Genomic DNA, 12,701 nt, shown 5'->3' on the forward strand with positions numbered 1-12,701 from the left:
CCATATAACCAATTTTAGCTCTCATCTTTATTTCTTTTTATGAATAAACCTTTAGATTTTAGATTCTAAAGGATTGGCAACAGCACGATTTCTGGGTAAGATCTGACTTGTATATTGACCTGGGTCTGGGCCTTGGTCCTTTGGGATCAGGAGAACCTTTCTTCTTTTATGGGGATATTGGTTTTCATAACCATTCATCCCCATAATGAGCAGTGCTGGTGGTGACACTGGGAAACTGGAGTGTCTAAGGGAATTGCTTGTATGACTTCTGGTTAGCTAGTGGGTAAAACCGAAGTCCTCTCTGTTTGGCTGGTTTGGTGTGCAAAGAACCCCAGCCGTGGGCTGTGTCTGCCCTGTTCTAAGCAATTTGTCCTGAATGGATACTCTCAGTTGTGTCCCTCCAGAGGCTGCATTGTTACACTAGTACACAACAAAAGGCAGTGGGAGGACTATTTGTACCTGTGTTGAGGTACATAATGAGGCACCATCCACATTATCATTTAATTTATCAAGGCTGGAATGATTGAGACTCAGTCATTATTTAGACCAGCAAAAGCAAAATCTACTTTGAACATTACTTAGTATGACCAATAGACGACTGAAGCAGTTTTGTGAGTAGATGCAAGGTGCATTTCAATCAGCTGAAGGGGAACACATGGTACATAGCATGGTAAATGTCTGTAGGCCAATGAATACCATTCATTTCCCTCTTAAAGTAAGAATCCAGGCTCAGAAACACTGCCTGGAGCAGGCCTTGCCCCTGTCTCCCAACCCTGTACAGGCAGAACAGCCAGAAACGCATCTCTGCATCTGGCTGGGACCTTGTTGGCAGGAGAAATGCATACTTTTCCGCTGCATGTGTTGTGTTCTACACTGTTCACCAGCCTCACATCTGGGGATGATGGTAACAAGGGGGCAGCATACGCGCAGTTAGGTAATAGTAATGTCTCTCTCACTGTTTTGATTTCATTAGTGTATTTGGGAGGCTGTTTTTCCAGGATTTGTGGGGAAATTGTTACCACTGTCCTAACTAAAACAGCAACCTTGCAGCTACACCAACTAAAAGCAATCGCCCCAGAAAACTATAACGTCTATGACAGAGAGCCAGCTGAGTCAAGTTGCTGAATTGCTAAACTGGGAGCCTGAACTGCCCTCAGGTAGAGGAACTAGAGGTTACTATCCTATACAGAGGGTCCAATTGTCATTCAAGTGACAGAAGTTGCTCATGGCCAGTACAAGGGGTTTGGGGGCATGGAAAAATAATGGAATTCGTTATTTCCTACATTTGGCAAAATAACTGATTCTACTGCTTGGGACAGACCTACACTGCAAATCTGCCATGGGATCCTGGATATTTGCAGACTCTGCAGCCATAGAAGGATCAGAGAGCTGTTATACCATCATAAAGACCCCCAGCAGGAGAAACTGCATAAGGCCAGTTAGCCTTGGCTGGAGGTGAAGTAATTGTCAGTCTTCCAAAAGTTTCTGTAACCGTGAATTTACAGAAAGCAGAGTTTCTCCATGTGGGTCTTGAGACACTCACTAGCAACGTCCAAATGATCTCCTCCTCTTTCCATCCAGAATGTAAGAGGCAGGGCTCAGCACTGATGTTCATGTACTGCAAAAATGCAGCGCAACAAGTACAGTAGCCATTACTCCACTAAGTAGCCTATTTGATGACCATAAGAGGCGAGAAATTGGTCTGCTTCTAGGGTTAGACAAGGAGCAACCCTAGCTATCTCATTATGCAGTTGAGACCTACCTCATATGAAAAACATGCCCCCCCCCAGTGGCTTTCAATGTAAAATGCAATGCATTGTCCATTTAAAAAGTTCTGAATTAACCAAATACACACTAATGTGTTTGAAACACATAAATACTATCCCTATACAAAAATCTTAAAAACTTTCTGCCTTTTTACTTTGAAATCTTCACTACAGTCTGAAAGAGACAGAAATGCAGGAATCTTTAAACCAACACATAGCATGTTTGCATATATTGTACTTTACCCTGATTTAAGAAAAATTGCTTGAAGTTGATCCAACAACATATGAATAATACTTACACTGAGAATTGCCAGGAGGTCTGGTATTACTAACACTACTCTCAAAGGAAGAGTGGAAATTGTGTATAGTTTCTTGTAAAATCTGCCTCTCTCGTCCCTGTAAAAGAAACAGACAAACAAAAAAGGTATTCTTAAATTTCTCATTCGATAATACATTTATAAGGGTTAAACATAAATATGAAAATTTGTGTCTATCCTGGAAAGCAATTATTATATGAATTGAACATAATCAAAACTTATGCTCTGCAAACACAAAGCAATATATATTTAATTGTTTTTATTTTATTTTCTTAATTTTGGAAATTATACAATTCAGATTTACTTGGATTGAAAACAAAAAAAAGAAATTCTGTTTCCTTACTTTGCCTTCACAGACCCGTACTGTAGACATTGTGTGCCCAGCCTCATGGCCATGGAATCTATTGGGAATAGCTGGTAGATAGAAGTGCAAACATGTTCTTCTAGCCCTACATTCCATGGACGCTGCAAGCTGGAGATTCCCAGGGTTGTGTCTGGGACCAGAGATATTGGCTAGTGATATTCGGTTGCAAGTAGCTGGCAGCAGCTTACATGCCAGAGGCTGTGAGTGAACAGCCCAGGAGTGGGGGTTCTCACAGCAGAGCAGGGCAAGGCTGGCTCCCAGAGTCAAGGATTGGAGTGACCTAGCAGATCACCAGTCTGGATAACACCACAGGGGAACGTCACAGTGGCGCAGTGAGCAGGGTGTATGTGCAGCTTGTTACTCCAAGTGAAGTTCACACTTTAAACACTGATATTTGTGATTTTAAGTGAGTCTTAAGTGCAGTGGGTAAGAACAGTCAGGGGGAGGTCACAGTTTTGTTATTTTCTATTTGCTTATTTCAGGAAAGGGAAGTAGGAACAGAAAAGCAGGAAAATGAGTGAAAGCAATGAAGCGATTGGGAAGTTGGAGCTTTTTAGGCTGCAGATTGCAGAAAAGGAGAGGGAGCACCAGAGATTATTGCAAATGAAAGAACTGGAGATAAAGGAAAAAGAGAGAGAGAGAAGAAAAGGAAAAAGAAGCAGCCAGGGAGGCAGCCAGAGAGGAGGCTGCACACAGAAGGGCCATGGAAGAAAAAGAGAGAGGGAAAGAGAGCAAAAACACCAACTGGACCTTCTAGAGAAGCAGAACCAGAACCCCCCAACCCCAACGACTCCCATCGCTCCAAAAATCCACAAATGGGAACACTTATGTCCTACATACAGTGAAGAGGATGATATTGCTGAATATCTGACTACCTACAAAAGGCTGTGTGTAATACATGAAATCCCTGATAATAAGAGAGTTTCTACCCTGATTGTGAAATTAACTGATAAAGCTCGAAATGTATTCAATGGAATTCCTACTGAAGATGCTTTAGATATTGTAAATTTAAAAATACTGTTTTGCGAAGTTTTCAGATTACCCCTGAACCATATAGAGTTAAATTTAAGAATCTTAAGAGGGATATTGGTATGAGTAATCGGGAATATGTAAACAAAATGAAAGATTTGTTGGGAAAATGGGTGTTGTGGAAAACGAGTCACACCATCTGTTTGGTTCAAACAGTCTGAGGTCCTTTTATTGAATACCAGCATGCAGGGAGAAGGAGACAGAGATGGTCACACGCAGATGCCACCCTGGTCTCTCTCTGTCCTGCCACTAATAATACCAGTCTTATATAGTTTTTTTACATTCAAGTCAAATGATACATTTCCTTAATTTTTTTATCACTCAAGCATTGTTAATAAAGCCTTATAAGGAGCCAAAGTAATCAGTTTCATAATTAGCACCTTGCTGACGCACTTCGTTACTATCAAGATCTGCCGTTTGCTTATGGCAGCGTTTTGTTTTGGGGCTTTTGCAGGTTTGGGGGGTGGGGGGGGGAGTTTGCATATAATGGACAGCTAGGGACTTGAGCTAGGCTAGAGGTTGGCCTAGTTCGTTATCTGGGTCAAAATACCACTGGCCCAGCATATGCAAATGCTCTTAGCTTAAGCTAAGTTTTACAGGATGCAGGCCTGTAGGCCTCTTGCGTTACTGCTCTTGCCTATGCTGCATATACTGCATAGATCTTGTCACAGAGTGGGATGGGGTCAGGTCAACAATACTTTCCCCCACATGGGTGAGGGACAAAGAGGTGGCAAGTTTTGAGAAAATGTTGGATCTTGTTGCTAAAGAGCATTTCCTAAGCGTATGTAAGGCTGATGTAAAGCAGTGTCTTTGGGACAACGATGTAAAGTCTGTGGATGGGATGGCTTTTTTAGCTGATGCCTTCAAACAGAATCAGGCATCTACTGGGGGCAGGCCACAGAAAGAGGGGTTTCAAACTGGTGGGAAGGGAGGATCCCTGGGAAGAGAGAAGGGGGTTGGGAGCCTAAACATTCTCTTACGCAAAAACATTCCTCTACCGGTAACTCTCATTCCAAATCTCTTGTAAAAGCAGAAGAGCCCAAAAGGTGCTATCAGTGTAATTCCACTGATCACCTAAGGAATAAATGCCCTGGGCTAGGAGGAAGCAGGCAACCAATAGCTCATGTTAGTTCTGCTGTCCTTAACACAGAAACCCCCCAAGCAATTGAACCCTACCATATTGGTTCTGTGAGGTTAGCTTCTGCAGAACCAGATATGGGGCATGTTAAGGCTGTCAAAATTAATGGCAGGGAGTACTTGGGGCAGAGGGATACAGGGGCCCAGATCTCTCTGGTTAAGCAGAGTGTGGTCCCAAAGGCCAGTATGTTGCCTGGCCAAATGGCAGAGATTGTGGGGGTGGGCGAAAGCCGATTCCTCATACCACTAGCTAAAATCCATATGTTCTGGGAAGATTTGGGAAGTGTTTTGACTGTGGGGATAATGGAATGCCTCCTAGTCAACCTGCTCCTTGGTAATGATTTTTTCTGTGTAGCTCAGGTTAAAGTATTTGCCTGCAGCAAGAGGGAGTGTTATGCTTGAACCCTGAAGGAAAGGGCAAGGTCTCGGGAACTGATGAGAGAATGGGAGAGTCTCCTTGATTCTTCTGCAGCTGGGGGAAGCCACATGCTCCCAGGTGGGAGGCTGGTTGAGACCACTCCTGCACTGCAGCTGGAGGCAACACCACATCAGGAAGGGATGGGGGTGTAGTGCCTGCCCGGGAGAGAACTGTCCAGGTTGTTAGCTGCCAGCAGGTTGCAGCTGAACCAGAGGCAAAACGGGCTCTAGGGAGCATAGAGCAATGTGTCCCAGAGAAGGGGCAGGGGATCCCAGAAACCACTAAGGTGGGTGAGGATTCCTGTGACCCTGTAACACAGGGAAGCAGTGTGCTTCTAAGTATGGGAGGGACTGAGACTAGCTCCTTTCCAGCAGAAGACAACATGCCCTCAAGTGCAGGGGCAGGAGAGGTGTTGTCAGTGATTAAGGAGGGGGAGGGAGGCAAAGCCAAGAGGGAAGAAAGGACATGATAAAAGAGAAGAGACATTTGCCACGCGCTCTCTCTCTCCTCCACCTATATCTACAGACACCACACCAAGCAACTGAAGCGCTGATCAAAGGAGAGAGCTTGGCTGAAGAGCAACCAGCCAGCCTGTGGTGAGAAGCATCTAAGTTTGTAAGGGCACTGAAAGTGTTAAGATCAGCTTAGAATGTGTTTTGCTTTTATTTCATTTGACCAAATCTGACTTATTATGCTTTGACTTATAATCACTTAAAATTTATCTTTGTAGTGAATAAATCTGTTTCTTTATTCTACCTGAATAAAGTATGTGTTTTGGTTTGAAGTGTGTCAGAGACTCTCCTTGGGATAACAAGCCTGGTACATATCAATTTCTTTGTTAAATTGATGAACCCATATAAGCTTGTAGCGTCCAGCGGGCATAACTGGACACTGTAAGATGGAGGTTCCTAGCTAGGGTTGTGTCTGGGACCGGCGTTACTGGCTAGTGTTATTTGGTTGCACAATGCAAGGAGCAGCTTACATGCTAGAGGCTGTGTGTGAACAGCCCAGGAGTGGGGGTTCTCACAGCAGAGCAGGGTAAGGCTGGCTCCCAGAGTCAAGGATTGGAGTGACCTAGCAGGTTTCTGGTCTGGATAACGTGGGGGGAACGTCACAAGTGCACAACAAAAAATTTTATGTTCATGAAAAACCTACAAACTAGGCTACATATTTTGCAGTACAGTCTACTGGCACCTTAAGTATTTACATAAGGATAGTGTAGCAGGGAAGTTACCCCGCTTGGGTAAAGAAAGGCTAGGCTGATTGGGGAAGCAGCCACAGCTGGGGCCATGCCCCAGTCAGGCCACACCTGGTCCTGTTATAAGGGCTCAGGGAAGAGCTGGGTCACTTTCTCTCTAGCAGTGGAGAGAGAAGGACCTGGCTGTCTGGGAGCTCAGGGTACCAGAGGTAGAGCAGTGCTGGGGAAAGGCAAGAGGAGCTGGGGAGCTCAGGCCTGGCAAATCCCCAGGCTGAGGCCCTTCTAAAGGCCAAAGCAGGTACTGGGGTTGCAGAGGTGCAGCCCGGGGTTAGGCAGAGGCAGCTGGTCCAACCCACCTTGCCAATGATGAGTGGCCATTACACTGCAGTCTGCCCCAGTGAACGGGGGCTAGATGACGACTGGCAGTAGCCTCTGAGGTGAGCTGGGTTTAGATGACTGGGGGTTCCCCTGGAAACCCAGAATAAGGGGGTACTGCTGGGGGCAGAATCCCAAAGTAAAGGGGCACCGGGGTCCAGAAGGGACACAGGGGCCTGTGGCAGGCGAGACACCGGCTATCAGGAGGTGCTCTGGAGCTGGAGTTGAGCAATTCCCAAGATGACCAGCAGGAGGCGCCGTGCTGGCGAGTCTTGACCTCACTACACATAGCTACAGCTAGAGAGCACTCCTGAAACAGAACCACAAACAGTGCTTTCACAATGTGGGGTTGATGTGATCAAAAGTCTAAGGGCATGGCTACACTGGAAACTTCAAAGCGCTGTCGCGGGAGTGCTCCCGTGGCAGTGCTTTGAAGTGCGAGTGTGGTCGCGCACAAGCGCTGGGAGACCTTTCCGGTAATCCACCTCCACGAGGGGATTAGCTCCGAGCGCTGGGAATGTGGCTGCCAGTGCTCGGAGCCTGTTTACACTCATGCTTTAAAGCGCTCTGACTTGCTGTGCTCAGGGGGGTGATTTTTCACACCCCTGAGCCAGCAAGTTAGAGTGCTATAAAATGTAAGTGTAGCCAAGCCCTTAATGTCCTGTATGCCTGGACTGGTATAAAAGATCAAAGACAGAATGGAACTTGGAGTTGAAAGACTTGAGAAGAACCATAAGACTTAGCTGCAGAGATGCACCAGCTCACAGTCTGTGACTAAAGAAATCCATTGTAGGGAATTCTCCTTTTTTCTGCCTTTCTCCTTATTTCCATCTAACTGTAAATACCAAACAAGAAGACAACAAAACTGTGCTGCCTGAGAGAAATGCTATATGAGTCCAGTTGAAAGGAGACCAAAAGGCTGATAGGCACAACTTTATTCTAGGGAAGGATAAATTATAGAATTTTTTTTGACATCATGATGGTTGAAGGCCAAATAGCTGTAATATGACCAATATTTAAATCACCACTAGCTTCTTATTATTATGAATGAGTACAAAAAGTGAATAACTGTCCAGTTACTGAACAAGGAAGGAATTAATGGAGGAGGCCCGGAAATATCAAAGAAATATAATAATGTTTATCACGAATAATTTACATTAAATAGCTTGTTTATAACACTAAGGTTTTTTTTCAACATCCATTGTTTGGATCTGAAACACAAGCAAATCTGAAAAATTAGTTTATCAGTTTTCTTATTTCAAACCATACCTACCTTTCCTGCATTCAGTTCAGAAATAGCTGCTAGAATTTGCTGCCTTGATCCATCAGTTTTAATACCCAGCTCTTTCAAATCACCATCAGTAAGTGTGAGGAAGGCTTCCATATCCACCTTTGGAAAAAAGATACACAGGTATACATTTACTGTGCAGACTGGTTCTCTCTCATATATATCTAACTCTATGAACTTATTTTATGTTATTTATATACTAGAAGCAAAAACCCCATGTTGTCAAACAGGCGTGGCAATTGGGCCAGGAAATCCATCATCTGTGCAGTCTCCATACAACCAATGGAATTGTTGCATTCAAATTAGCTGTAAAGCAAAGGCAGTGATTGGGTGAGCTATTTCTCATATCACAATGCTCTCCTTTTGGCATGGATATACGCCTCGTTGTCACACATGTGTAATTCATAACCTCAGAATGGCTGAATACAGGTCTGGTATCAAGGATATCCCCATTCTTAATCCTTGCTCTGCCCTGTTACACTGGGTGCCCTTGAGTAGGTTGCGCTAAACCTCAGTTTTTACAGTTGGGTGTGCAGAACCCATGACCTACCAGTCTCACGGGGATGTTACAGGCATTGTTAAAGCTTGTACCACAATTTGAAGCCACAGAGTGCTGTATAAAGTTTAGTTATAACTGCCTAAAATTTTCTAAAGATATGACTGGAAGTCCTTCTACTTATTAAACCGTCACTGGATATCTATTTCCCACAATTACAGTTACTCCAGTTCATGAGTTCTATATTATGATCAATTCTGTTTATTTTTAAATAAAAAAAAATCTAATTTTCTTCCTAAATAAAAACAATTAAAATATATAACGTGTATCTCAGATTATTATAGTGCATCATTATAAATATGTAGTTCTTTTACAACTCTCCAATTATTATATGGGGAAAAACAGAGGAGTTTTTAATTTAACATTCACATTTACAAATGTCCTTAACAGGTCTTTTTGCAAGTATCTTAAAACACCTCTCTTTTTATATTTTAGTTGTCTTCTTGCTTTTACCTATTTTTTCCTCATAATTTCTTGGGGTGGCACCATTAATTAGTCAGTGATTTTATCAGTTCTGGGCCATAAACCAAAGCCTGGTGGTTTTGCTCCCTTGGTATGGCAGGCCTTCCAATTTAGTGTCAGGTGGAAGAAGGTATTAGATTAGATCCCAGATTAGGGGACTGGTTTAGGACACATCATCACATCAGATACCACATTGTGTCCTGCATGGGGTCATATCTAGTGACATCATCACCTTATCTCTCTCTATCACTCTCTTAGCTATCAATCTCATTTTAATAGAACAATAAAATGCTGCTAACATTTATATTATATCATACCATCATGTACTCTATATACATATTGCAGAAAAACGAATTTAAGGACTATTTTATAGAGTTTTAATTGGGACTATGTCTTACAGCCTTCTACCCGTAAAGGCAGATGTCTTGGTAATCATGTATCAAACTGTGCAAGACTCCTAAGGAGGGAAACATTAAAGGTAATAAATGCTAAATACTTTCTAAAATGAACTAAAATAGAAAAACTAAACATAAAACCACCACAGCTTTAAAATCCATTACATCAGGCCCTCCTAGGGCTAGAAGCAAGTGCTATATATCCCACTGGCAAGCTGAAAAGTACTCCTACTCAGTGGTACAAAACTCTCATTTCTAGTCCTGCTTGTTGGTGAAATGTTGGATTTCAAAGCTATGACATTTTTATGTATCTAGAAAAGCTGTTACTGGCCCAAGACAAAATCTTGCCAATTCTAGTTTTTTGGGTAGATAATTTTGGGGACAATTACACATTTTGAGACATGGGGGAGAAGGAAATATTTCTCTTGGAGGAGGCTTAAGGAAAAAAAGAAGCTCTTTAAAGTAGCTGAGGAGTATGGAATCTCAGAAAAAGCTCCAGGGAAATGGAATACAGTTAAGTGATGCATTTATAAGCATGTGATAAAATGAGTTTTCCATTTTTCACATTATGACCTCTACATACATAGCATATGCATATGCATATTTTATAATTAATATTCTTTCTTCATTGATTTTTTTGAAACACTGGTGCTGTTTTTTCCTATTTATCACTTTATTCTCAGACTTGCAGAGCACAGCTTTCCTTTTCATTAAATAATTGGATAAAACAAACCAAAATTTCCCTAGGAGAAAAAAAAACAGATTTATATTATAGCAAAATATGTTCCACAAAACCCAAAATGCCACATGCTATTTCTCTTCCTTCTTTAACTTTAGACGCTCACAGCAAAGTATAATGCTCAAAAAAATTCACTTACATTTTTGGGCACTGACCCTGAAAATACATGATTGCCTTTATGCACATGAATAGACCCATTCAGTGAGCCTGCTCATGTGTGCAAACTTAAATGCATGTGTTCAAGTGTGTATAGAATTGCGGCTGTGGAAAGAAGTGTAAGGGGGCCTTTCTGCCCATAATATATAGTCTGTTTTTGCACTTCTCAAAATAACTTTTTTTTAGCTTGCGCCTAGCTCAACACCCTTGTCTGTTACAATAAACCTTTGTTCACAGTGGTGTTGTATGTGTGTTGGTCCCAGGATATTAGAGAGACAAGGTGGGTGAGGTAATAGCTTTTATTGGACCAACTTCTATTGGTGAAAGAGGCAAGCTTTTAAGCTTACACAGAGCTCTTCTTCAGGTCTGGATTAAATAAACATAAGCTTTTCAAACTGTCATGGACAGAATTGTTTTTGGAACCTAATTTTCAGAAGCTGGGTGTTCAGCATTTTCTGCAAATTAGGCCCATGTAAGGTGTCTCAGTTTGGTATCCAGAAATTGTGGCACCTAACATACTGAGTCACTACTGAAAATTCAGATCAGACATTTTAAGACCAGAAGGGACCATTATGATCATCTAGTCTGATGTGTTATATAACACACAACATGGCGTTTCACCCAGTGATTCTTACAGTGGAGGCAATTATCTTCCCTATTATGTAGGTGAATATTATTCAAGCCCAATATTTTGTGGCTGACCTGAATAACCTTTACCGTGGCCCTGAACACTCTGTGGTACAATGGGGCCAAATTCTTCTACTTGCACCCAGACATTCTGTGGCAATGTTAATTTATTGTATGTCCATGAAGTACTCTTCATTCTCATCCTCTATCCGTCTACAAACAAGCACACAATTTTGACTCAGAGTGGAAAATACTCATTGATGAAAAAAATGTGATGATTATTTTCAACGACGGTTTTTGGGAATTCTCCATGCAGCCCAGTTCTTCAGCTGCCACAGCGCTGTCTGCATGATCCAGTTCAAACACCCTATCCCTCATCTGTTCAGGAAAAGGAGGAGATAGTAGCCCACTTCAGTGGCTCATCTTCTTGGCTTCCCCAAGCACTGTTCTCTCTACACTGCTGGCTCTTCTGGTTGTACACTGGATTCCACCTTTGGTTTTGTGGAGCTGTGTAGAGGAATATAGCGTATAACCTAATTAATGCCATTGTGTGGAGAGATACACAGGAAGAGAGAGCTGCTCACAGGTGCCAGACAAAAAAAAAAGTTGGACATCTGGTTTGTGGTACTATGGCAGAGTCAGTGGCAAACATGTTGAATTTTATGGCATTCTGGGAAAATGTCACATTCCACAGCCACAGGATGACAGAATCCAGGGAGACCTGACTGAGATGAAGGGAGTAGCTCACACCTCTCAGATTTGTTGTTTCATGCTGTCTTCCTGATTATGCAGACTTATCACTATATCTGTTAAAATTCAGTTCACGTTTTCCGGGTTATTGCTGCCACCAGAAATACCTGAAAGAATCCAGGTCTTTTTTTTGAATGAAAATTGAGATTTTTAGATAACAATTCTGCAGCAAAGAGTAAATTGTGCTGCAAACTGCACAGCTGTAGTGAACACAGAGCCATGATTTTACTTGGATAATAAAATACAGGTTTTAAACAGATAAATAGATTATTCATGCTAAAATGCTGAAATAAAATAGTGAAACACTTAAAACTTAAAAAACAAAAATAAAAAGCTGACTTACCTCCTGTTCTTCAAAAATAGGCTGATATTTCTCAAGTGACAATTTTTTAAGGATACTAGTCAGCTCATCTTTAATAACAGAAAAGAAAAAGAAACAATGTTTAAAACAATTCAATTTTGGTAACCTGTGGGGGAAATATATCGAACTTTAATTAATGAAGATATACAGATAAGTAAAACAAACATTCCAGGAACCCACTCATATAAAATTGCAAAACAAGATTGTCTTTATTCCATGTATATACTGTAGGAGCAAATACATCTCACTCCCATGACCTACTATACCAAACTGTACTTGTTAGACATCTAGTCTTACCTTTAACTACATTTTACATGCAATTATGTTATGAGGGAAATTGGAAGTAAGCCCCAAAGCCTGGATGACTACGATTTCTCTGTCTCTTTGAACTAAGGTTCCAATAACCTGTGTGGAAGTTCAATCACTTCAGCTATTTTTCCCATCACTACAGGCCGGTCACAAAACAGGGAGGGATGGGTCATTCAAACCACAAAATACAGAAAGCTCATACTGGCTGGAGGTGGCGGGGTGAAAGGGGTACAAAAGAGGCCTTTATGGTTATGATACCCCATATCCATCCTACTTTTCTTCTCTCTCACCGCATCCTGCCCCATGAAGCCGCTTTTAATGTTACATTTATTTCTAAGTTCAACATATTGAAAACTATCCTTTAGAATGGTCTCTTTTTTTCTTCAGGTATTCTATCTAAGCAATCTAATCATCATGAATTGATAAGGGTTCACAAAACTGGTTTCCACACAGA

At 41.9% G+C, this 12,701-nt stretch overlaps 1 protein-coding gene across 2 annotated transcripts in view; it reads right to left on the bottom strand.

Annotated features, from left to right (window-relative positions):
- ANKS6 (ankyrin repeat and sterile alpha motif domain containing 6) overlaps positions 1–12,701 on the bottom strand; it is an 87,000-nt gene that overhangs the window by 10,448 nt on the left and 63,851 nt on the right. For both annotated transcript variants that reach the window (XM_074945098.1, XM_074945099.1), the window contains exons 14-16: positions 11,921–11,988; positions 7,878–7,994; positions 2,066–2,162 (exon numbers count right to left, since the gene is read on the bottom strand). In XM_074945098.1, the coding sequence (XP_074801199.1) occupies positions 2,066–2,162; positions 7,878–7,994; positions 11,921–11,988 (282 nt within the window). The remainder of the gene's footprint in view (positions 1–2,065; positions 2,163–7,877; positions 7,995–11,920; positions 11,989–12,701) is intronic.

This window comes from Natator depressus, chromosome 2, assembly GCF_965152275.1.
Source record: "Natator depressus isolate rNatDep1 chromosome 2, rNatDep2.hap1, whole genome shotgun sequence".
NCBI lineage: Eukaryota > Metazoa > Chordata > Testudines > Cheloniidae > Natator > Natator depressus.